At 44.8% G+C, this 26,020-nt stretch overlaps 1 protein-coding gene across 4 annotated transcripts in view; it reads right to left on the bottom strand.

Annotated features, from left to right (window-relative positions):
- HLCS (holocarboxylase synthetase) overlaps nucleotides 1-26,020 on the bottom strand; it is a 678,650-nt gene that overhangs the window by 565,532 nt on the left and 87,098 nt on the right. For all 4 annotated transcript variants that reach the window (XM_069202536.1, XM_069202535.1, XM_069202537.1 and 1 more), the window contains one exon: nucleotides 12,843-13,792. In XM_069202536.1, the coding sequence (XP_069058637.1) occupies nucleotides 12,843-13,792 (950 nt within the window). The remainder of the gene's footprint in view (nucleotides 1-12,842; nucleotides 13,793-26,020) is intronic.

Raw genomic sequence — 26,020 nt, forward strand, 5'->3', positions numbered from 1 at the left:
GGCAAAGACAGGCAGTCCTCAGAGCGTGCACACCTTGGAAACTGTTGCAAAAACTGGCTGGAGCTGAAGTTGCAGGTCACAGTAGTCGTCTTGGATACTTTGTTGCAGTTACAGCGGTTCCTGGAGCAGTCTGCAGTTGATCCGACAGTCAGAAGCTGAAGCACAGGAGTACTGGAGGAATCTTGCAAACCCAATCTGAGGAAACACCGAGAGGAGAGACCCTAAATAGCTGTGAGAGGGGGACTGGCTACCTACCAAGGTATGCACCTATCAGGAGGGGTCTCTGACGTCACCTGTTGGCGCTGTCTACTCAGAGGTCTCCAGAGGGTCCCCACACCTTGGAATCCAAGATGGCTAATGCCAGGGACACTCTGGAGGAGCTCTGGGCACCATTCCTGGGGTGGTGATGGACAGGGGAGTGGTCACTCCCCTTTCCTTTGTCCAGTTTCACATCAGAACAGGGACTGGAGGTCCCTGAACCAGTGTAGACTGGATTATGCAAGGAGGGCACAGTTTGTGCCCTTCAAGGCATTTCCAGAGGCTCTGGGAGGCTACCCCTACCAAGCCTGTAACCCCTATTTCCAAAGGGAGAGGGTGTAACACCCTCCTCCCAAAGGAAATGCATTGTTCTGCCTTCCTGGGATTGAGCTGCTCAGTCCCCGGAGGGCAGAAACCGGTCTGCGAGGTGGCAGCAGCTGGGGCTGCAGTAGAAACCTCAGAGATCTGGTTTGGCAGTACTGGGGGTCCATGGTGGAGCCCCCAGGGTGCATGGGATTGGCCCCCAATACCAGATTTGGAATGGGGGGGACACATCCATGGTCTTAGACACCTCACATGGCCATATTCGGAGATACCATTGTGAAACTACATATATGTATTGGCATATATGTAGTGCACACTTATAATGGTATCCCCGCCCTCACAAAGTCTGGGGAATTGGCCCTGGACAACGTGGGGGCACCTTTGCTAGTGCAAGGGTGCCCTCACACACAGTAACTTTGCACCTAGCCTTCAGTAAATGAAGGTTAGACATATAGGTGGCTTATAAGTTACCTTAGTGCAGTGAAAATGGCTGTGAAATAGTGTGTGCACTATTTCACTCAGGCTGCAGTGGCAGTCATGATGAAAGGTTTGTATGAGCTCCTTATGGGTGGCAAAAGAAATGCTGCAGCCCATAAGGATCTCCTGGAATCCCAATGCCCTGGGTACATAGGTACATGTACTAGGGACTTGTAAGGTGGGTCCAGTGTGCCAACCAGAATTGGAATCTGAAGTCACTAAAGTGTAGTGACACATTTGGTAAGTAGAGAGAGCATAACCACTGGAGTTCTGGTTAGCACAACTTCAGTGACACAGTTAAGCATACTGACAACACACATGGGCCACAGACTATGAGCATTGGGTTTCTGGCTAGCAGGATCCAAGTAAGACAGGCAAAACATACTAACAAATAGGGTTTTAAACTATGAGCACTGGGGTCCTGGCTAGCAGGATCCCACTGAGACAGTAAAACACACTGACAAACAGGCCAAAAATGGGGGTAACCATGCTAGAAAGAGGCTACTTTCTCACACCCGCCCAACAGCCCTCCTCTCCTCAGATCAGACCAATGGGTCTGTTAACCTGCCTGACAGCCCTGCGATCATGTACTAGCACAGTACCCTCATGTAACCTGGGTCCCACCTGTGAATTCTGGGTCAATACCGGGCTCACACTGCCATCCATCATATGATGCCTGACCTTAGGATGGCAGCTGCACCTGGTCTCCCTTCTACTGCCATACATGTGTCCTGAGCTCCCTAACATAGAACAATATTCTGCACTGTCCTGATTTGCGCCATCTGGCCCTTTGTAACCTGCATTGGACCCCAGGATCATAACTTTCCAGGTGTCTCACACTCCTACTAAGGAAAAGGCTCACCACCAAAGGGAAGTCTTTACTTTTCACCTCTCAAAGGTAGACCACAGGGCAGTCTACAGTATACAGGGCATCCCACAGCCCTTGGTATGACTGAAGGTTAAAAGGACAAAGACAACGATTAAAGGCTAAAAGACTTTGCTCACTGCTGATCGCTGCCAGACCTTTACCATCGGATATAAGGTCAGCACCCTGGCATAATATCGCTAAAAGTAAGGAAAGAAAGGGAAAGCACCCCTGCTAACAGGAACTAGCCTCAGGTCCTTGCGCACATTCACAACTATTTAGGCACTCACACATCCACAATTTTTGGGCACTACCAACGCCTGTTCACAGGCACTTGCACCCTAGATCTACCTCCTCTAGATCACTCCAACCTCTGCTTAAGCAGCACAACTACGCTTTTGTGCTTTCAATCTCTGATCTTGTACTACTAGCCCCCGCTTGGTGAAGCCCAACTACTTGCGACTCATGGTGGCTGATCATAAAGGAAATGAACCCAAAAAGCATAAAGAACTTTAAGACGGTAAGTCTTCACATAAATATCCCAAATCAGAACCCCCAAAGCCAAACTCTATGATCAAAGTCAAAAGAAACATGTCTGCCAACACCGAAGTCATCATACAACGTCTCGGTGCGCTCCATGACGTAGCTCAAGACAATAAAGCCAACACTGACGTCACGCAGCACAACATCCAAGCAATACGCGAAGGTCTTAAGAGCCTACCTGCCAGACTCACAGAGTCAAAGAATTAGCTCACTGGAAGACTAACCCCCTAGTCTGTGTCTGTTCAAATGATCAATATTTCCTAGAGAACTATTCACCTATTTGACACTGGTATTCAAACATCCAATAGACGTCTCATTTCTTCCCAGCTTGCCCTTGCAGCTGTCCCCAAGGTCCGGATAAATACAGCACGAGGAAGATCCTTCTCCTACCTAGAAGCTCGGACATGTAACACACTACCTCTCATGATCAGGAAGACTGCATCATTCAAGCAGATCAGGAAGAACCTCTAGGCCTTGCTCTTCAACTGAGCAGCATGCCCACAAATAGCGCCTTGAGACCCTATGGGTGATTAGCTGCGCTCTACAAATCCCTGATTGATTGAAACATCAGTAATAATATACTTACTCTGAGAGCCCACACCCCACTGGGGAACAACCCCAAGATCATCCATCTTCTGTTCCACCAATATCACAGCCACAGCTGTTCTTTGTTCAATAACTCCTGGTTAATGTGTTGTATTTCCATCTATTTGTTCACGTTTCGTTTGTTAGCAAGTTCACAAATTTGGGAAGCTGATACCATCTATAAGATGGAGTTGTGACCACACTATTGAGGCGTGGCCTACCTCTCTCTTATTCTAAACTGGGTGGGATAATGCAGCTTATACACATTACAAGTATTTGTTGTGGGTGGGTTACTCATAGGGGTTTTAATGTTTTTTTTAAATCTCTTTTATCTCCCAGTCTCTACTATCTCTCACTACCCCCTTTCTCTCTCATTCTCTACTGAACATGGCAGATCTACTAGCTTTCCCTCGCCCCACTCGATCTCGTCATACAGTCAACCAGGGTACCTCTATGTTAAGCAATTACTGCTACTAATACCAACTCGTGGCCATACTCCAGACAAGTGCCACTCACATAGCCAAAAACAAAGGGGGACATAACCATGCTTCAAGAAACTCATATAGAGTCTAACAAAGAAGCCAAGTTCTACTGTCCTTGTGTCACTGACACCTTACTCTCCCCAACAAGGGAGAAATAAAACGTGGTCATCACTCTGTTCTCCAGATGCTAAGAAACAAAAATACCATCACACACACACACACACACAACACCTGGTATGCTGGTTGATAACCAGAATTCTGAGTAAAAATTGAGAACTTGTCATTGTAAATATTTATGCAGCGAACAATAACTGTAGACTTCAGGAAGGAACTAGACAAACGTAGCTTCGAAATCCCAGACAACATAAGCATCATTGTAGGGGATGACTTTAACCTGGCGATAAACGGTGCCCTAGACAGACATTCCTCTCACAGATGTTGTGGCAGTAGATCTCACAATCAAATGAATTTATTTTGCAAAAACAACAATTTCGTTGACATCTGGAGATTATTCAATCCTACTGGTAACAACTGTACATTATTCTCCTTACCTCATCATACTTTCAACAGAATCAAATACATCTCCCAGAAGACAGATCCCTCCTCAACGCCCCAATCACAGTGGGTGAAATACACTTAGACAAAGTCCCTCACATCAAGAAAGGCCCCGGGCCCAGATGGGTATTCTGTAAACTTTTACATAACATTCTCTGACCACCTATATGACCCACCCCTAGCCCTCTTTTAATCATACTCCTCCATGGGTTGAGTCATCGGCCCAGGCTCCAAAGCTACTATAGCTGTCATACCGAAAGAGGATAAAGATACTACGGATGTTAAAAACTATAGACCGATATAATTAACCAATACTGACTGCAAATTATACGCCAAAGTTGTAGCATGAAGATTAGAGAAGGTGATCCCAATACTCATTGCTCCATTCCAAAATGGTTTCCTGAAAGGCCATCTGGCCACTGATAACATCCGTGACTTCTGACGTGCACTTGATAAGGCTCGGTCCTCACACTCACCAACTGCTGCAATAGCACTTGATGCAGAAAAAGCCTTTTACAAGGTCTCTTGGCTTTTCTTACGGGAGGTGTTATACAAACTCTGCCTAGGCGAGGACTTCACTCACATGGTTATGGCACTCTATGTGGAACCAGTAGCGAAGGTCAGGATGAATGGCAGCCTGTCAGAAACATCCCCACTGAAACAGGGCACCAGGAAAATACTCCCGGGTCCTGGCTATACAATTAACCATTCCAAAACAGAAGTCTTCTCCATGAACATCCCCTGTACACATTTTATTCTCAGCAACTCTGGCCTAAAACAGCAACCTGTTGCACTCAAATACCTCGCCATCTGGTTCTGAACGTACCTACAATCCTCCCTCACTATCAACGAAAACAAGATACTAACAAAAATCAAAGACATTCTAGGCTCATGGTCCCACACACATAATTTAGTGGGATAGATAAGACACCTCGAAATGATGGTTGCACTGCTATTCAACTTCCTCTCATGTATGCTCGCCATAAACGTATCCACCTCCTTCTTTAAAGCCTTGGACAAACTTATCTTGGATTTTCTTTGGAAAGGGAAAATAAAAAGGATTGCCAGTACCATCCTTAAACTAAACACGAACAGGGGTGGTCTGAATATGCTTGACTTCCACAGATACCAACAAGCTTTCTAAGCAGCACAGGGTAGCTGGTGGTTCAGAGTGGTAGATGACCTCTCCCCACCGTGGTTCAAAACAGAGTCTCACTTGCTATCTCCGCTCCGTCTGAGCTCCACACCTACCATCAGAGGCCTCCAGGAACTTCTCATGGCCCTCTCCCTCTCCATAACCGACACAGCCTCCCACGAGTCGCTAAAACTCTGAATAATCGCCTCACTGATTACACTCTATCCTCCCTTTGGCATAACCACAAAATTAAATTAGATTGAAGAACCATGTTCTGGGAACAGTGGTCCAAAAGGGGTATAAATTCAGTAGGAGACCTAGGCACAACCGTGAACCTCATTCTCTTTGCTGACTTAAGCTCTCAATACGACCTCCCCCCGACTAAATTTTATAACTGTCTAAAACTCAAGAGTCACTAGATCGCTTCAGAAACCACACACTCCAGACTTGCCCAACCTACTTGGGAATCTTAAAAAGCTCAGCCACACTGCATCACATATTCATAAATTATGCAACCCCCCTAAAACAATTCTTCTCAAAAACCTGAAAAGGAAATGGACCCCACAAATCTCCGAGGATCTCACAGTACACTTTTCAGACTCTACCTGGAACAGAATCTGGAATTTAACCATTCTGACAAATATTACGCCTGCAATTGCGCAGATATGCCACATACATACACATGAAAATACACATGAAAGTAGAGTCCAGCAACAATCATTTCTGGTTCTTTAAGCACTTAAAGCACATACCCCTGACAATGGTACGTGAGTTTACAGAATGGGAATTGTGGTTTTTTTGGCTTTTTTTTTTTTAATCAGTAGGTTCTCTCTTAATTGAGAAAAACATTGTATCAAAAAAGGAAACAAAACATTTTACTGTCACAGTTAAGTACGCAGAAATTTCCTTCTTGGATAAACTAAACATGAGTAAATTCTGTAAATATGTACTCTACTTTAAATGCCTTAGTATTAAAGGAGTTTGTGAATTACAATAACAGTAGAAATGTAATCCAAACATAGGAGTAAGTTCCTGTCCACTTAGGACAATAGGTCTCTGTACCTGAATAGTGCTGTCAACAGGAAACCACACACTCAAATGCCCCTGCAACCTTTTTGTAAGTCAGGACTGACTACACTAGAGGACAAGCCTAAAGTCACCTCTGTAGCAGGTGCTGAGAATAAGCTGCTATCAATCGGGATTCAGTATCATCAGTTCAGACTGAGAATCATGAAAAACATGACACCAAGCCAAAAGCATTTTCATTTAAGCAGCTCCCTTGTTTAATTTATTAATGTGCATTTAATTTCAGACAAGAGACTCAGGGGGTTATTACAACTTTGGAGGAGGTGTTAATCCGTCCCAAATGTGACGGACATACCACCAGCCGTATTACGAGTTCCATAGGATATAACTCGTAATACGGCTGGTGGTATATCCGTCACTTTACCGTCACTTTTGGGACGGATTAACACCTCCTCCAAAGTTGTAATAACCCCCTCAGTATCAAGTAGTATTCTAAGTACAGGGCACATTTTCTTGTTCATAAAGCGTTTCCATGTCGTCAGTCCTATCGGATACCTTGATAATAATGTGGAGGGGGGGGGGACTTGGGCTCCTAAATCTGTGATGACCCAAAATATTAAACATATTGATTTGTGAATTATTGGAGCAATGAAACTAGCCTCTGTATATCACAAAAAAACATAGCAATACTTGAAAATGTTGCTCCAGTTTCAAATGTGTGTCTCAGACCTCTTTAGGATACATAATATTCTCTCCATGAAACATTGATAGAGCTATGGCAGAGCTCCACATTAGTTGCGTTTCAAATTATTTTTCATGGCTGCTGCAAAGGGACCCCTTTTAGGGTGTGTAGGAAGTTGGCTCTGTATGTGCTATTTCAAAGTAAGGAATAGCATGCACAGAGTCCAAGGGTTCCCCTTAGAGGTAAAATAGTGGTAAAAATAGATAATACTAATGCTCTATTTTGTGGTAGTGTGGTCGAGCAGTAGGCTTATCCAAGGAGTAGTGTTAAGCATTTGTTGTACATACACATAGACAATAAATGAGGTACACACACTCAGAGACAAATCCAGCCAATAGGTTTTGTTATAGAAAAATATCTTTTCTTAGTTTATTTTAAGAACCACAGGTTCAAATTTAACATGTAATATCTTGTTTGAAAGGTATTGCAGGTAAGTACATTAGGAACTTGGAATCATTTCAATTGCATGTATACTTTTCAAGTTATTCACAAATAGCTACTTTAAAAGTGGACACTTAGTGCAATTTTCACAGTTCCTGGGGGAGGTAAGTTTTTGTTAGTTTTACCAGGTAAGTAAGACACTTACAGGGTTCAGTTCTTGGTCCAAGGTAGCCCACCGTTGGGGGTTCAGAGCAACCCCAAAGTCACCACACCAGCAGCTCAGGGCCGGTCAGGTGCAGAGTTCAAAGTGGTGCCCAAAACGCATAGGCTAGAATGGAGAGAAGGGGGTGCCCCGGTTCCGGTCTGCTTGCAGGTAAGTACCCGCGTCTTCGGAGGGCAGACCAGGGGGGTTTTGTAGGGCACCGGGGGGGACACAAGCCCACACAGAAATTTCACCCTCAGCAGCGCGGGGGCGGCCGGGTGCAGTGTAGAAACAAGCGTCGGGTTTGCAATGTTAGTCTATGAGAGATCAACGGATCTCTTCAGCGCTGCAGGCAGGCAAGGGGGGGCTTCCTCGGGGAAACCTCCACTTGGGCAAGGGAGAGGGACTCCTGTGGGTCACTTCTCCAGTGAAAGTCCGGTCCTTCAGGTCCTGGGGGCTGCGGGTGCAGGGTCTTTTCCAGGCGTCGGGACTTAGGTTTCAGAGGGTCGCGGTCAGGGGAAGCCTCGGGATTCCCTCTGCAGGCGGCGCTGTGGGGGTTCAGGGGGGACAGGTTTTGGTACTCACAGTCGGAGAGTAGTCCGGGGGTCCTCCCTGAGGTGTTGGTTTTCCACCAGCCGAGTCGGGGTCGCCGGGTGCAGTGTTGCAAGTCTCACGCTTCTTGCGGGGAGTTGCAGGGTTCTTTAAAGCTGCTTCTTGAAACAAAGTTGCAGTCTTTTTGGAGCAGGTCCGCTGTCCTCGGGAGTTTCTTGTCGTCGTCGAAGCAGGGCAGTCCTCAGAGGATTCAGAGGTCGCTGGTCCCTTTGGAAGGCGTCGCTGGAGCAGAGTTCTTTGGAAGGCAGGAGACAGGCCGGTGAGTTTCTGGAGCCAAGGCAGTTGTTGTCTTCTGGTCTTCCTCTGCAGGGGTTTTCAGCTGGGCAGTCCTTCTTCTTGTTGTCGCAGGAATCTGATTTTCTAGGGTTCAGGGTAGCCCTTAAATACTAAATTTAAGGGCGTGTTTAGGTCTGGGGGGTTAGTAGCCAATGGCTACTAGCCCTGAGGGTGGGTACACCCTCTTTGTGCCTCCTCCCAAGGGGAGGGGGTCACAATCCTAACCCTATTGGGGGAATCCTCCATCTGCAAGATGGAGGATTTCTAAAAGTTAGAGTCACCTCAGCTCAGGACACCTTAGGGGCTGTCCTGACTGGCCAGTGACTCCTCCTTGTTATTCTCATTATTTTCTCCGGCCTTGCCGCCAAAAGTGGGGGCCGGGGCCGGAGGGGGCGGGCAACTCCACTAGCTGGAGTGTCCTGCGGTGCTGTGACAAAGGGGTGAGCCTTTGAGGCTCACCGCCAGGTGTTACAGCTCCTGCCTGGGGGAGGTGTTAGCATCTCCACCCAGTGCAGGCTTTGTTACTGGCCTCAGAGTGACAAAGGCACTCTCCCCATGGGGCCAGCAACATGTCTCTAGTGTGGCAGGCTGCTGGAACTAGTCAGCCTACACAGATAGTTGGTTAAGTTTCAGGGGGCACCTCTAAGGTGCCCTCTGTGGTGTATTTTACAATAAAATGTACACTGGCATCAGTGTGCATTTATTGTGCTGAGAAGTTTGATACCAAACTTCTCAGTTTTCAGTGTAGCCATTATGGTGCTGTGGAGTTCGTGTAAAACAGACTCCCAGACCATATACTCTTATGGCTACCCTGCACTTACAATGTCTAAGGTTTTGCTTAGACACTGTAGGGGTACAGTGCTCATGCACTGGTACCCTCACCTATGGTATAGTGCACCCTGCCTTGGGGCTGTAAGGCCTGCTAGAGGGGTGTCTTACCTATACTGCATAGGCAGTGAGAGGCTGGCATGGCACCCTGAGGGGAGTGCCATGTCGACTTACTCATTTTGTTCTCACTAGCACACACAGGCTTGTAAGCAGTGTGTCTGTGCTGAGTGAGGGGTCTCTAGGGTGGCATAACACATGCTGCAGCCCTTAGAGACCTTCCTTGGCATCAGGGCCCTTGGTACCAGAGGTACCAGTTACAAGGGACTTATCTGGATGCCAGGGTGTGCCAATTGTGGGATCAATGGTACATTTTAGGTGAAAGAACACTGGTGTTGGGGCCTGGTTAGCAGGGTCCCAGCACACTTCTCAGTCAAGTCAGCATCAGTATCAGGCAAAAAGTGGGGGGTAACTGCAACAGGGAGCCATTTCTTTACAGGGTGGCCATCCTAATGTTTAATTTTTTGGGGAGGCTTGCCTGCTGGTAATATTGAACTCTACAACTGGGACACTGTTGTCTAGTGTTCAGTGTAAGTGCTCTAAAACACGTTGAAATTGGCTTAAAACCTGATTGGCGCATTTAATTTTCCCGTGAGGCCAGAGTATATGGTGCAGAAATAAGCCCGTGTGGCATGGAAAGTTAAACGCTACTTAAGGATCAAAGCCCCTATCCACTACACTGGCAGTGAAAACATGGCTTCAGGACTACCCTATGTAGCTTGACAGCAGTAGCTTGAAGCCTGTTGCCTAGACCTGTTACATTCACCCTTGGACAAGTAGCAAGAGCTGATTTAAAATATTAAGCAAGTCACTGCTAAGCTCACCTTGCTGCCCACAAGGCATGGTGCATAATATTTAATATTGGAACATGTGTAACATTAGACATGGAATGTCCTCTCAGTGACTAGGACCCAAATGACTTGTCACTGGTCAGCAGGTAGCTGGCATATAGAAAAGGTCTATGTATGGATTATACACTTTCATATATAACTTTTGACCTGTACCAGCTATAGACTCCAATTACATTTTCATTTTTATATTTAATGGAAAGTCAGGTTTGTATTAAATATATGGGATGTGTGGCTTTTAGGAGGTTACCTTTACATGTCTGAATCTGCTGGAAGCAAATTTGCATTAGTTCTCCAGCAACTGCTCAGCTTGTCCCTGGCCGGAGTTAAGTGTGAATGAGGTGCAAGAACTGCTCACAGAGTAGAGAAAATGGCCTGGGTATGTAAACGTGTCTTCTTCCCCTGAAACAAAGACAAGCTGGGTTGGGCCCAGAAGCTTAATTAACTTCAAAGAGTCCTGCCCTAGCACAAGCAAATGTTAGGTGACACCTGGAAACGCCCCAGCTTTTGCTCCTCTAGTTAGGCTTACACGAAACCCAGTTGGAGGAAAGCTATCCCCAAACTCTGGGTGGGTACACAGGCACTGTACAAGGGAAGAAGGGTTTCCCTCATCTTTGTTTTTCGGAGTGAATGGCACTGGGGAATTGCTTACAGTAAGGTAAAGGAGAACTACAGAAACAATGGGTAGAGTTGCTCCCAAGGAACGTTTACCCATTGGTAAGGGAGTGTCCAGGTTCACCATGACCCACAAGCTAGTGCCAGGCATAAATGTGCCACCCCAAGGTCTCCCCTACTCACATGCTGGTGAACCCTACAAAGCTGGACCTCACCCAGACTTGCGCAAAGCACTTTCTGGACTTGCATAAGAAAAGAAGAGAACTGGACCTGCTGTCTCTGACCTGGGAAGAGCTCTGAAGAACTGAACCTGCCCCCCTTTGTAGTCTGGACAGAGAAGTGGACTTCAAGGGTCAGTTGAGACTGACCATATGTATGGCTACAGGGACACAGAAAGAAAAGCTGCAAGAGGCAATTTCCTACATTCCCAGCTGGCAAGTGGCAGTTGGAACTTGGACTGGACTTTGCCTGTGGCCTCTGTCTGGCATCCTGAGTCTCTAGGTGCCCCAACTAACATCCTAGGGGGCTTAGATATGTACTACTGTGGTTGCTTGGCACCCAGAATAATTTGGAAACTTTTGAAAGCTATTCCTCCAGAGTCAAGGGGATCTACTGCGAAAAGTACCTGAATGGCAGTTCCATGGCATTGGAATGAATTTCAAATTCGCCCTCCCGAAATGCACCAGCAGCGCTGAAAGAAACAGACTTAGAAACGTTTTCAAGTAAAAACCTCAAAACTTCAAAAGCTCCAGCACCTTAGCGGGACAACACTGCAGCTGGCATCCAACAGGCAGCTCCACATTGGTGGAAATAATTTAACATCTGTGCTGCAGGGAGACAACTTTTACTTCAAAGAAATAAATAAATAAAAGACAAATTTAATTTTTTGGATTAGGGCTTTGAAACATTTTCAAACGTTTTGACTTTCAGACTTTCACTTTGACAAATCCACTGGTTGTATCCGACCATGGCTATATCACTGTCGACTTCCGATCGCCACTAGGTCCAGGTCTTCCACTTCCATAGACTATTGGTTTCTGCTTTTTGGTGCTATTTTCACTTACATCATTAAATGTTCTGGTTATTTTACCAACAAAATGTTTCTCTCTATTCTAAAATTGGTTGTGGAATTTGTCTGTGTTTTATGTGTCTTTTCTACTGTGTATGCAATGCTTAAATACTTTGCACATCGCCTTTGATTTAATCCAGACTGCATTGTGTCACATTAACTGGGATTGATCATAGAAATATTTAATTTAATTTATGGGACAGCTAACAGGTGGTGGCCTTATCATTTGAGGTGGACACTGGTCCATCCCAAATGATAATCCACTTTCCTACAATGGCGACAAAGGACGCATTTTTCTATAGTATCTCTGCTGTTCTTGTTACTTTCCCTCCCACCACCCTGGCTACTAGAAGTCCTCATGCAAGTTCAGAATTTGGTCTACATTGCATGCCCATACCTCCAAAGCAAGTTGTTCATACTCACTTACAAGTGACACATCTTGTGCAGTTATTTCACAGAGGTAAGAGATGCACAGTAGTTTTGCATTACACTATAAATGTTAATCATTTGTCCACGAGGGCAAGACGCACAACAGGTTTTACGGATACATGTCCTATTTAGAAATTCATTTTTATCAAAATGTATATGATGTGTTTTTTTCTATTAAATTATCGGCAGGAGCTGGCTTGTGGTCCAAAAATGTATATATCTGTGTTACATTAATAACAGATAGGGTCTTAGTGAACGGATGGACAACACAGGCCTTAATGAAAACAGACAGCATCCTTGTGACACTGCGAATGAACAGTCCAGATCAATGCAGAGGAGTTTTCTTCATCAAGGATTTGGAAAGATATCACTGCCTTTTCACTCCCCCTACTAGCCTGGGGTATCTCAGAGATTACCACAGGTTCAAGAACGAAGTGTGCAGCAAGCATCCTAATCCATTCTAGAATGGGGTCTCCGTTGTAATTAATTTGCAATGCATTTTCTCAACAACAAAAAAAGTGTATGGACAATACCTGACATATAATGGCTTCTCCTCCATTGTCTCCTTGAGATTGGTGTATAATCACTGCATCTTTATCTGAATTGTTTAGGTAGCCCCAGGTCTTCACATCTGTGTCTCTTCCACAAGCCTGGGTGTCAAAAACATTACCACTTGTCAGCACATTTAGAGTTACCTCAGTGCAGTCAGCCTGTGTAAAAATCAAATGCTGGATGGACTCTTTCAGGACATGTTTAGGTTTTAATGTGGCACTGCCGAGAGTGAAAGACGATGAAAGACTGAATATCTTCCCACCTTCGCTAAGGTAGGTCATAAACTCCTTATGAACATCCTTGGAAATGGACTCCTCGGTGTTGATAACCAACATCAAGGTGTTATCTGCCCAGGGAGCTTTGAGAACTTGGTCCTCGGGCAGCGGGTAGATAACGTAGCTTTCTGCATCAATACATTCCAGGAGGACGGATTTCACATTCTGAAATCTGGTTTCTGTGACAATCGGATCTGAGCCCATATAGACCAAGACATTGGGGGGCTTTCCACTCAAATTTGCTCTTTTGGTTTCTTTCGCTTGACAGCAGTCATCTTCCGAGCTCTGCCCTTTGCCACTATTATCGTCTGGATGATCGGGATTATTGTCTGCAGATGCATGCTTCACAGACTCAATGGTGCAACTTTCCATCCCCAGGCACTCGTGGCAGCTAGAGAGATGCAGGTGTTGCGGGTCGCCCATCTTGCTCTCCTCCTCTTTTAGGTCAACACGGTCTTGTGAGTGTTGATCACTAGTCTCTTGTTGGACAGCGAATCCTTGTTCTGGTGGGTTTTCACCACTCAAGGAGTCTGCGACTCCTGTCTCTAGTGCAGCAGCCTTTTCTAAAGGATGCCTTGAGGCCTCTGTTATGGGATTCTCTTGTGCGCTTACAGGTGGCAGTAGATCATTGGTGGATTGCTCTTGAAGATGTACGGCTAGGTAAAGAAAAAACAATGCACCAAAATGAGTTTTGTCATTTTGTAAAATATTTTCAGCAATGCCAAACATCAAAACACTTACATATACTTTTTTTTGTTAAAGTTCATGTTTCTTTCACTATGCAAGCACTATAAGAAGGCAGCATTACATGGAAAAACTAACAGACATCATTTTAGTGACTGAACTCATATTTTTACTAGAAAAATGTTCAAATTCCATTAATCTTCTTACATATGTGTACTTTGGATAGCAGCTACATATGCATTTGGTGTTTCACTCATACAAAATAATAGCACATTGAGGAATCAAAGGACTTGTACTGCATGCTGTCAATGTATTTCTTACATGGTCATTTCAGGTTTATAGGGCAAGCCCAAAAACCCCCTCAAAAAACGAATATTTTCATAAATCTGATCGGACTAAAGAACTCAAATGTGGTAAGATATATGTGCTTCTACTTTTGAAAAATCTATCGAAAGTGTTTGGGACTTGCAAGCCTCATACACTAACATTTTTGCATTCAATTCTTGATTAGTCCAAAGAAATGTATCAAAACCTGTGCAGCAGTGACCAGAGCCATCATTACTATTTTTACAGTTATTAATTTGTGATTACACTGTCATCACTAGCAATGGCCAGAGCCATTTCTATGTTCGTATTTAGTGATTTATGAATAGTGTCACCACCTGAATTGCAGAATCTATACACACATGGCTAACCCTAAGCAGTGCTTCCACTTGCAATCATTGTTCTTTTTTGTTTGGTTATCGTATTCATGCCAGGTGTACGCCTAGGCATTTTGCTATTTTTTTTTAAATATAACACATGTAGAATTGGTGTTAAGTCAGGCTTCTTCAGCCATTAGCTTATTTGGCTAAGGATCCTTCAGCCACTGGCTTTTCATTCTCATCTTGGATTAGCTCATATCAGTATTTTAACTCACCGTCTTCCTGTTGGCTTTTTGGATGTATCCTGCCTCCTCCATTGGAATGCCCAAGGAACTATTTCACAATTGAAAAGTACAGTAACTCATCACATACTGATTACTTTATGAGGCACACTTCTTTCCCCTGCCACCTGGCCTGTTTGGTTTGTGAGCGCATGACAGTTCATGGGAAGTGTTTTTTTGCAATGCAAGAAGGACTATTTTATATCTGAAAAGTATACTCCAGCATCACAGTTTTGGCACATTCAGTCATAAATGAGTTCATCATTCTCTTAGACACAGATGAAAACACAGACGTTTAATGGTTGCAGATCCCTATGTATATTGTATACTCCTTCGGCTGCTGGAAAAAGCTCTTCCACGCTGCTGGTTTAAGCCCAGCCTTCAATAACACAGTCCCATTATTTTCACTACAGGAGCGGGTCCCTAATGTGCACCAGCAGTATCTCTGCAGCCAGCTAGGGTGATACACACGCACGGGATTGCAAGCCCTATCTTGATTGTTTACTTGTTTTTTAGAGTGATCGGTTTGCATGGTTGAGCTGCATAAAGCAACTCAACCTTACAAAACTAAAAGACTGGCACTTAGACTATAAGTGATTACAATTATAAAGAATCAATTGGGAGCGGGCAGGTAGTAAAATTGTATCCCAGAATTGGAAGAAATTAGTTATCAAACCATTGTTAAAAACAGCCATTTTCGATCGAGAGGCTGAGGTCAAATACAGACCTATATTGGAACTCCACTGGCTTTGTTCAAATCATTTTTAATCAACATGGAATTCGTCTTGATGCTTGCATCTTATCGTTCTCAAACCTTTCCTTCCAGATGAGTACTGCGGGATTTCCCCTCTGGATGATTTTGCTCAATGCATAATCTGCCCTCTTGCTAATACTGTCAAAAGCTGTGGACTTCAGATTGTTTCTTACACTGACAGTACCAAGCTCATTCTGCATTTAGACAAAGCATCTTCGACAACTGGCAGGATGTCTCCCCTCAATACTTAGCTGGATGAACAGAGCATTTGTCTTGATGCTTCCAACTTATTTTAAAACCTCTACTTCCAGATGTGGAGTACTGCAGGCTTTGGCTCGCAGCCCGATTCTGTTGAATGCATACATCTGCAGACTTGCAAATATGGTCAAAAGCTTTGGGCTTCGGATTGTTTCTTATGCTGATGATACGGAGCTCATTCGGGGTTTAAACAAATCGTTTGTGGTAGTTGAGAGTCAATCGACAGGTTATCTCGCCTCAATACTTGGAAGGATGAATAACAACTTTGTGAAATTAAATGGACCTAAAAGTGAGATTTTGATTTTGGAGAAAACCAACCTTTGGCCTCCTACACTGTGGCCTAACAAATGTGTTCCCCCATCCCCGAAAATAAAGAGTTTGGACTTTTAAATTGAGAGTAAAGTAAATCTGGTCCATCAAATCAACTCTGCCGTTAAAGCTTGTGTTCATCAGCGTAAGCTGCTAAGAAAGATCCCAACATTCATTCCTTAAGATCTTACAGCCTCTTCAGCAGCTACTTTAACTTACCTCTCAGCTTGATTATGCAAATATATGCTACTTGGGACTCTTTGCCAAACTGGTACAAAAACTGAGGATAGTTTTAAAACAGGCAGTCATGGTCATCTCTCATTTAAGTAGATTTGATACTGTATCGGAAGTCCATCATGCCTCACATTAGCTTCCAGCTGAGAAGCTTAAATTGTTGTTATTGCTACAAAACCTATAATAGGAATGGTCTGAAGATTTCCAAAGAATTGCTTCCTAAGTACACCTGCATTAGACCACTTTGCCCTTACAATCCTGCTACTGCTGTTTATCCCTCATGCTAATAATTAAAAAAAAGAATGTGTGGAAGAGCTTTTTCACTATTGGCTCCCGCTTTGTGGAATTTCCTCCCAAACTCCTTTCAATTATTGAAAATGTATCTTTATTCAGGAAAGCTTTGAAAATGCACCTATTTTGTTAGGATTGCTGCCATTTGTTTGTCTGATTCTGATCTTTGTGTTTAGTAGTGCCATGAAGCTGGTAGGCACCCATTTGCATTTTTTAAATTCCTTCTTGATTCATTTATCCATGTATTTGAGCTTGTGATCTACAAATTACACTCACCTCTGCAGGAGGTAGATTTACCCATCCTGAAATCTTAGCATATATCATTATTTAGATAGCCTGATGGTAGTATATCATCACACACACGTGGAGGACACGTCCATGAGCTCTATTTTTTCCAGACTATTCATCTTTCACCCTGTCACAGGTTTCAATTATCAGGCCAGGTCTCTAAATCTTGTTTGACTTAAAGATATTGTAAAAATCTTGTAACACTTAGTCCCTGTGATTCCGGATCTTGGGTACAAATGCACTGTTCACAGAATTCCAAGAACTTTGAATTTTGTCTTTGGTTCATGGGGTGGTAAGCGAGGCCGAGCAGTCACCGGTTGATGACACTTGAACAACACACTATTTGCAATGTCTAATTGGTGTTCTCTCTTTATAAAATAATTGGATATGTGATACAAGATATTAAAAGCTATCCGTCATCACAAGCACCATAAAACTTTGAAGAACATGTGCTATATAAACAATACATAACATAGCATAACATATAACTCTGTCAAAAGGACAGGATTTCATGAGCAGTTAATTTTTTTTATTTGGTGCATTTTTGATATGTATATGTGACCGTAGCGTGGCAGAATGCAGATTGGTAGTATAGTTAGAGGTTCCTAGTGGGTGCTTTTATGGTATATGCGCATCAACAACATTTGTGGGTGTATGTCTCACTACTATCTGTCTTACTTGCTCCTGGTGTTGTTCTCTGAGAACAGCATGTCAAATCGTAGCGTGATGTGCGAGGAGTCATTTTTTGACTCCTCGCACTTTATGCTACGTGAAAGGAGTCTAGAAATGAAAATATATGTCTCAAGGCTGAGTTGAAAGTCAACATGGAGTCGGCTAGTTTGGGCCTAGTTTTGCCAAGAACAGGAATATAAATTATAAAATGAAGTGTTTTTCTTTTAAATGCAAAATGTTCATGATATTCAACACATTATCGATTGACCAGACATATATTCTTGAAATTCACCCTCTGAATGATTAATCAAACATCAAAAATCCCACCATTCGTTATTTACAACATAGATTCTATTATGTTTGGCTTCTTGAGTCAAGTCCTTCACAGCTTTCAGCTCGTCATGAACACGGGTCTTAAAATCCTCCATCTTTTCTAACTCAAGAGCAGTCCTTTATTTTTTTTCCTTTGGAGACGTTACTGGCATCTTCTTTACACATCCACAACCTAAACCCTCCTTGAAAGAGGGTACCTCAAGAAATTTCTGCAAACAAACGAGAGCAACTATACATAAGGAAATAGTAATTAGTGGAGTTAGTATATTCTGAAGTACACCCGCAGCTATACTACCAAACCATTCAATAACCGAAGCAAAAACTCTTTCCACTCTCATTAAACCATGTAACAACTGGTTGCTACAACCCTTGTTCTTCGGGAGCATTTGCCCAACGCAAGGTTTTGCCGATATTACCAATGTAATTATTAATAAGCTTGCTATTATCCGGAATGAAAGTACAGCACTATTAAACCCTCAAAACATGACAGACTCTGCATTATAACGCAAGGTGGCATTGCAGAGCCATCGAATGTGTAGCCATTAGCTCCTCTCTTTTATTTGAGTTTTTGCACCACCAGTATTAGTTGCTAAGTGATCTACCAAGTTAGACAGTTTTCTTATTTTCACATCATTCAGAGTCATTCCAGTAGAAGGAATTACAACACCAAACACATCCGACACTTGTCCAAAAGTATGTTTTGTTTCTACCAAAACTTGTATCTCTCCTTTCATTCACATGACAAATACGCAGAAAGACTAAGGCAAGATAGCAGCTTCCCACCCAAATACGTGAGAAGTTGAAATAAACAGTTTTATCACAACTTAATATACTGTTCTCACAACTGGTTTTTCACCATTCAGAATGTTATAAACTACATAACTCACATTGTATCCACTCTTACCAGCTTGTTCACCTGACTCAAGGAAGGGATCACAGTGCTGGCACATTGTGGTTTTGAATGCTGGGTAGGGGCGGCCAGTCCTTTAGGGTGGAGGGGCCACGCCCCCCGCCTTTTCCCTTCATGAAGAGTGTCCGTCAGGCTGAACAAAGGTCAGCCTGACAGACACTTCATTTTCAGCTCAGGCAGCCAGGAGCAGACACGTGTGATTTGCACAGACTCCTGGCTGCCTGAGCTGAACTTTGCTATGCTACGGAGGTCACATCTCCTATGGGCGTGACCTCCTCGGCTCAGCAAAGGTGCCTCAAGGCCCTCCCCTGGGTGACTAGGAAAGAGATACCCATTGACACTCACCCTGGGCGCTTCAGGTTTAAGCCCTGGAGCGCCCAGGGCAAATGTCAATCAGTGACACTTCATCACAGAGAGGGGTGGGGTCAGCAGTCTCACGGACTCCATCCCACTCTGTGACGAGGCTGGGACTGCTGCGGACGAGGCTGGGACTGCTGCCTTCCCCCATTGGCTTAACTTGTGCTTGTTGTTTACGGTGCTGAGCCCCAGCACTTATTTTTGAGGGCCAGCACTTAGTCTTCTGCCTCAAGCATTTGCTCCGAGCAAAAAAAAACACATGGAAAAGACTGAGGAAGAGGAAAACAAAAAAGCGTCAGAAAGGGAGAAAGCACAAAGCTGCAAGAGTGAGCTAAAGGTGCAGGGAGTGGCTTTAAATGGATTGAAGAGTCCCGAGGTGGCTTCAGGATTAGGCTGCCTCAGTATTCTGTGCTCGCACATTTAAATGCAGCAGCCCTGTGTTTAAGAGGTGGGCTTGGGAACTGGCACGTTTTTATTTACAAATTAAGCACTAGTCCCAAGTGGCGTTGTTATATGGAGGAGGCCCTGTATGCCTTGCATGCCTATGCATAAACCTCAGACATGCCAGTTATGTCCTAGAACATGCTTTCGCTCGATGTTTATTCTTTTTGGTGTGAAGTTTCTTTGCCAACTGTTTTGCCCGGCTTGTCAGCCTTGAGTAATCCTGATTAATGGCAACCTTCCAATGCAGTCTTGCGCGCAGCTTTTGTCTGTGTTTTTACTGTGTGCTCACTGCATTTTACATTTCTGGCATTCATAGTCTTGTGTGGGTGGAGTCGGCAGCATCAACAAGACCAGGAGAGCAGGTAAAGTGCTGTTGCTGTATGGTGTCGCGCACTCCATGCTAAAGTGTTTTCTCACAGCACTTGACACTTTTGCTGACTCGCAGACTTTTGTGTTCCTCTTCACAGTACTGGAAGCCTTGGGTATCTAGGAGGCTGCTTCTTCCGGGAGAGAGACGCCGGACCAAGGACTATTCCACTATCTCATTGGGAGACATCTTAGGGTGCCAAGCGATCTGTTCTGGCCAGCTGGTGTCCTCGTCTGCACCTACTGGGAGATCATGGTTAAGCATAAATGCACAGAGGGGGTGGGGGGCACCAGCGCACCCTAAAACAAATATTGATTGATTTGATGCTTCAGAGGTCGATTGGGGTTGTCGTCACAGAAATTGAGATGACTGAGAGGAGAGACTCTATGGGTCCCTGGGAGTTGGCATCCTTATCACCGGGACCAGGTTATTCGAGACTGGCGCAGTGCCCCTGGAGAAGCTGGAAGTGCTGCAGAGCTAGAGCTAGTGGAAGATTCAGCCTTTCGTATGTCTAATGTATTCAATGTGACCTCTGATCAAATATCTGACAGCCTCGCTCCAATACCGGTTTTTGGGGGCAGGGGGAACTGGATGAACACCAGAATGGGGAGCACCAGCAAGCTGCCAAACGAGCAAAAAGAGTCATCCAGCGAAAACAAGTGAACAGTATCCCGACAATACTTCGGTTATTTTCCACACCCCTAAAAATCGCGTAGATGATACCGCCTATAATGCAAGGCCAAGCTGGGTGGCACTTTTGTTAGAAGAACTAGTGGTCAGGGTTGAAGGAGTCTTGAAAGCAGGACTTACACCATTTTTTGGCTCGGTTGACAGCAACTCAACAATCTTTTAAGGACACTGCCAAGCCTTCACCATCGTTACCACCACTCACTCAGTCCCCGGAGACCTCACAGGTTGCCGTCAATAGCACCAGCACCTTCTCACAGCTATCAGATGAAGCAGGGTGTGATGGGGGGGGACAATCAATGTGATTAACGAGGTTGTAGCTTCAGCTACTTGTACTGCCAGCACCTCGAGGACACATGGTAGCCCCATTCCACTGAAATCATGCAAATATAGGGATAACTCAGTGGTGGGTCCGGTGCTGGGCCATTGCCCAACGTTAACTTGCCAACATGGGGGCACATTGGGGCAAAATGGGAGTGCTCCACCCTGAGAGCTCAGAAACCTCCCTGTCATCAGTTTATCCCCAGCGGCATGCCCTTATGTAGCAGTTCTGACAGGAGTTCCGAGTCTGGGGGGGTAGCAGAAAAAAAATCCAACCTGGCCAATAAGTGTTTGAACTGGCTCACGAAGAACAAGAACTTTTCTACCTCCTTGGCCCACAATATACTCTTTAAGCGCAGAATACAATGGATCAGGAGGAGTAGAAAGGATTGTCTGGAAATTGTGTTATAGTCCAATTTAAATATACTCTTTACGCACAGAGTACAGTGGATCAAGAGGAGTAGAAGGGATTGTCCAGGGGACTGTGTTATAGTCAACTTTTAAAATCCCGAGCTGGTTCAAAAACTGTTGTTCGATACAGAGAATGAATATGAAAGACATACTAATATCAGTCTTTTTCCTCTGGTGTATTTTTACAAAGCACAACATGGCTTAGGCAGGGCTAGGCAAACTCTGTTCCCAGTACAATTCCCCATACACCCACTTGTTCCGGACACTAGCGTACTACGGAGCAAATAAAATGCTCCGTTATCTAACCCGGTCAACACCCTCGATCAGGTTGATTGACTAGTCAATAAAGAGGTTTCACAGTGTTTTAATTTTAACAAGGACACTGATGGCCTCTCTAATGGCAGATATCCAAAAATGTGGAGTGATAGCAGGCTCCACCCCCTTCATCAAGGGAGCATGAGCTTGCTATAGGGGCAGTGGATGGTATAATCACCTTGGAGGCCAGTAACAGACCAGGCCCTGGTACGATTACTCCCTATTACTTAGATTGTTTGAACCAAGGAGGCACCACCAATCCTGGAAACAGCTCACGCTCCTCTTTTCTGGGCCAATATGACCCACAGGGTAAGAAGGGCGCAGTTTTATATGCTCACAAGAACTGGAGGCTGAGGCATCAAGAAACGTACAATGTTTGTCAAGGGGGGTGACAGCAGCACCTTGGAACATTGTTGGCACCTGTTATAAGCTAATTAATCCATACAGGCAAAAGCTGATTGCGTCCCCTTGATATTTTCAGTGCTCAAGAAACATGGATGCTTGATCCTTTTCATATAAATGGTTTTAACTCCCTGTTCCACCCCGCACTTACTTCCCTGTCAGGAAGGGCACGTGGAGGCCTTGCCACTTTTGTTGCTGTTAAAATTCCAAACGTGCATGTTTTCCATAAATGGTCTTCCCCATAGTTTTTGGTATCACTGATTTTGTTCATAGAAGAATACAATATCTTGTTGATACATGTTTATACTAACTTTCTCAACCATGAAGTAGAAAAGGGAATGAGTGATTTTGATGATTTAAAAAAAAAAAAAAAAACATTTTTTGCCCATCAAGGAAAAAATACAATTTTAATATGGTTGTGGGATTTTAACATTACTCTGTGTCTCAAAGGAGATAATCATGTTTGCAGCTTTTTACCAGAAGAATGCGAGGACCGGGCACATTTTAAACATACCAAGTTGGGGGCCATTCTGAACACTCTAATCCTGAAACAGGACCTAATCTTGACAACGCTCAGTTAAATAACATTGAGCAGATTCCAACATTCACGGGTGGGTCACAGGGAGTACCATAGACTTTATATTGATATCTGCAGTTGCTATGCTCCTAGCTTCGAATTTTAAAATATTAGCAAACTGCCTTAGCGACCATATCCCCATAAGTTTCACAATGGAGATGAAAACTGATATAAATTCTGCATCCATGGAATGTAACATGGGTCTCTCCAAGAACAAAGGGCTTCGGATCAAATGGGCAAAGGTTGATCCTGTCAGGTTCACCAAGAAAAGTGTTCACGATTGTTAGACCTGGCAGCTGTTGGCATGGTTTCCCCGTACTTTTTGCTTCTAACCCCCCTGTTTTTGGACCCTGCGCTGTAATTCGTTTTTGCTTGTTTTGATACTCTGGGCACTTCACCCACTGCTATCCAGTGCTAAAGTGCAAGGATATTGGTAATTGGTTTTCCATGATTAGCACATTTAATTTACTGGTAAGTCCCAGGTAAAGTGCACTATGGGTGCCCAGGACCTGTAAATCAAATGCTTTTAGTGGGCCTGCAGCACCAATTGTGCCACCAACGAGTAGCCCTGTGAACAGGTCTCAGATCTGCCACTGCAGTGTCTGTGTGTGCAGTTTTGCACTGCCAATTCGACCTGCCAAGTGTACCCACCTGCCAGGCCCAAGCCCATCCTTTTAATACAAGTATGTCACTCCTAAGGTAAGCCCTAGGTAGCCCCATGGGCAGGGTGCAGTGTATTTATAAGGGAGGACATGTACTGGTGTGTTTTACATGTCCCGACAGTGAAATACTGCCAAATTCGGTTTTCACGATTGCAAGGCCTATCTCTCCCATGGTTTAACATGGGGACTGCCTTTAAATATCTTTTAAGTGCAGTTTCCCATTGAGAGCAGATAGAGATATTGAGTTGGGGGATCTCTGAACTCACAATTTAAAAATACATATTTTGGTAGAGCTGGTTTTAAGATAGTCTGTTTGAAAATGCCACTTTTAGAAAGTGGACATTTACAAGCTTTAACATTTTGTGCCTCTGTCTCCCCGTGGAATCCACATTTGGGTCAGGCTGACAGTTGGGCTGTTTGTGAATTCAGTCTAGACAGTGACACAAAGGGAGCTAAGGAGTGTCCTGCATATCCGGAAGAATCTCCTGGGCTAGAGTGGGGAGGGAGGAGCTGACACACTTGAAAGGGCTGTGCCTGCTTTCACACAATGCAGTCTCCAACCCCCTGGTGTGTGTCTAGGGCCAGGACTGGGCAAAGCAGGATCCTGTGAACAACAGAGACTTGCCTTTGCAGTTTGCCTACTTCAAAGGCAGAAATTATTGTAAGTAGTAGACCCAAAACCCCAGACCTTTAGATTACTTATGTATCAAGAGGAACCTCTGCCAAGGAGAAGAGCTTGATGCTTGAGGAGGACCTACCACCCTGCCTGCTGCTTTTCTGTGCTGGCCTGATGCTGCTTCTGCCTAAGAGGGAAAGGACTGGACTCTGCTTTCTGCAATCCTGCTTGTGAAGTGTCTCCAAGCGCTTGGACTGAGCTTGCCTCCTGTTAGGAAGTAACTGGGACAGCAAAGACTTCACCTACCAGCCTTTAAGTTAACTTGCAATGGATGCTAACACTCCAGTCTCTGGGCCTCAGGCAATGAAAGCAGGTTGAAAAACAGGCAAAACTAATTACATCGACTCCAGATGATGCCAGAACTGATGCCACTGCCTGACTCCACGGCACCACCTATAAACGAAGCCGTGGTCCCCACTGGAATGAGACATCCCCGCCTGACATCGTCAGTGGGGCTGCAGCGCCGTCAGGCCTGCGTTCTGTGACTTTGAGTCCAGAGTGCCGTGACACCCTATGGCATGGCACCTGCAGCCCCACGGCCCCGTGACCTGGCCGAAGCGCAAGTAACCGACTTCGCAACAAAGCTGCACCACCTCTCCTGCTCTGCAGTAAGGAACCAACGCCGCATCAGATCCAGCAACACCTCACCTCCCCGACTCAGTTCACCAGCTTGTTTCTTCATTACCAAAGATACTGCACCTGGGGGGGTAAGTGCGGCTCCATGACCGGTGCCACCGGTATCGGTTTGTTGGGAACGACTCAGTCATGATACCGTGATAACACCAAATTGAAGCATTTGTTTTTCTAAGCACTATATTGAAGTTTAATCTTTGAAGATTCATAACGTTGCTTGTGCATGTTGTATTTTAGTTGTTTTGGTCTTGTTTTACTCAGATAAATATTGGCTATTATTCTAAACTGGCGTTGAGTGCTTTTGTGGCGTTTTCATTGTGGTACTTTGTGTGTTGGCACACCTACTTTACACACTGCCTCTGAGATAAGCCGGACTGCTTGTGCCAAGCTACCAAGGGGGTGAGCAGAGGTTATCTGAGCTCTGTACCTCTCTTACCCTGACTAGAGTGAGAGTACCTGCTTGGACAGAGTGCAAACTGACTGCCAACCAGAGACCCCCATTTCTAACAACGATAATATAGAGTCTATCCTTGCATGCCTGGATGAGAATCCACCTATACCTCAGTTTTATTGAAATTTAAAAGCCTACGCGAGGCGATTTCTGATGGTTTGGTTATTCATATTACCCGCACAAAAGGATGATAGATGGAGTGTTGAAACTTTTCAAACACTCACCCACAGTCACAGATCTGGGTTTAATCTATCGTTCTTTTGCTCACCATGCCACCCCAGTTTGGACCCAGCCATATGCAAATCAGTCTTGACCCTGATCCCCATGGGAACAGTCCAGCCCGAACTGCCAAGCCAGGTCCTCCCAGGACTGGAAACAAGCATCCGAGGACCGGTTTCAGGGCATCACCCTTCATCAGCTAGGCTAGCTTGAATCCAGTGGCACAGTGAGCAAGGGACCCACGTCTGGGTATACCCTTCCCGCTTAGGGCAACTTTAGCAACACAAAAGGATGATAGATGGAGTGTTGAAACTTTTCAAACACTCACCCCCAGTCACAGATCTGGGTTTGATCCAGACGTGGGTCCCGTGCTTCCCATGCCACTGGATTCAAGCTAGCCTGGCTCATGAGGGGTGAAACCCCGAAACCGGTCCCAGGATGCTTGTTTCCAGTCCAGGGAAGACCTGGCCTGGCGGTTCGGGCTGGACTGTTCCCATGGGGAACAGGGTCAAGACTGATTTGCATACGGCTGGGTCCAAACTGGAATGGCATGGGCAGCAAAAAAACAATGGATTTAGGCCCTGCTCTCTGTACTGGGGGTGAATGTTTGACATTGTTCAGCATTCCGTCCATCACTTGTTCTTTTTGTATTCATATTACCCGGCCTGGGATCTCTCCACCTCGTGGTTTAATGCCGCCTGCTC

Source organism: Pleurodeles waltl, chromosome 8, assembly GCF_031143425.1.
Source record: "Pleurodeles waltl isolate 20211129_DDA chromosome 8, aPleWal1.hap1.20221129, whole genome shotgun sequence".
Taxonomy (NCBI): domain Eukaryota; kingdom Metazoa; phylum Chordata; class Amphibia; order Caudata; family Salamandridae; genus Pleurodeles; species Pleurodeles waltl.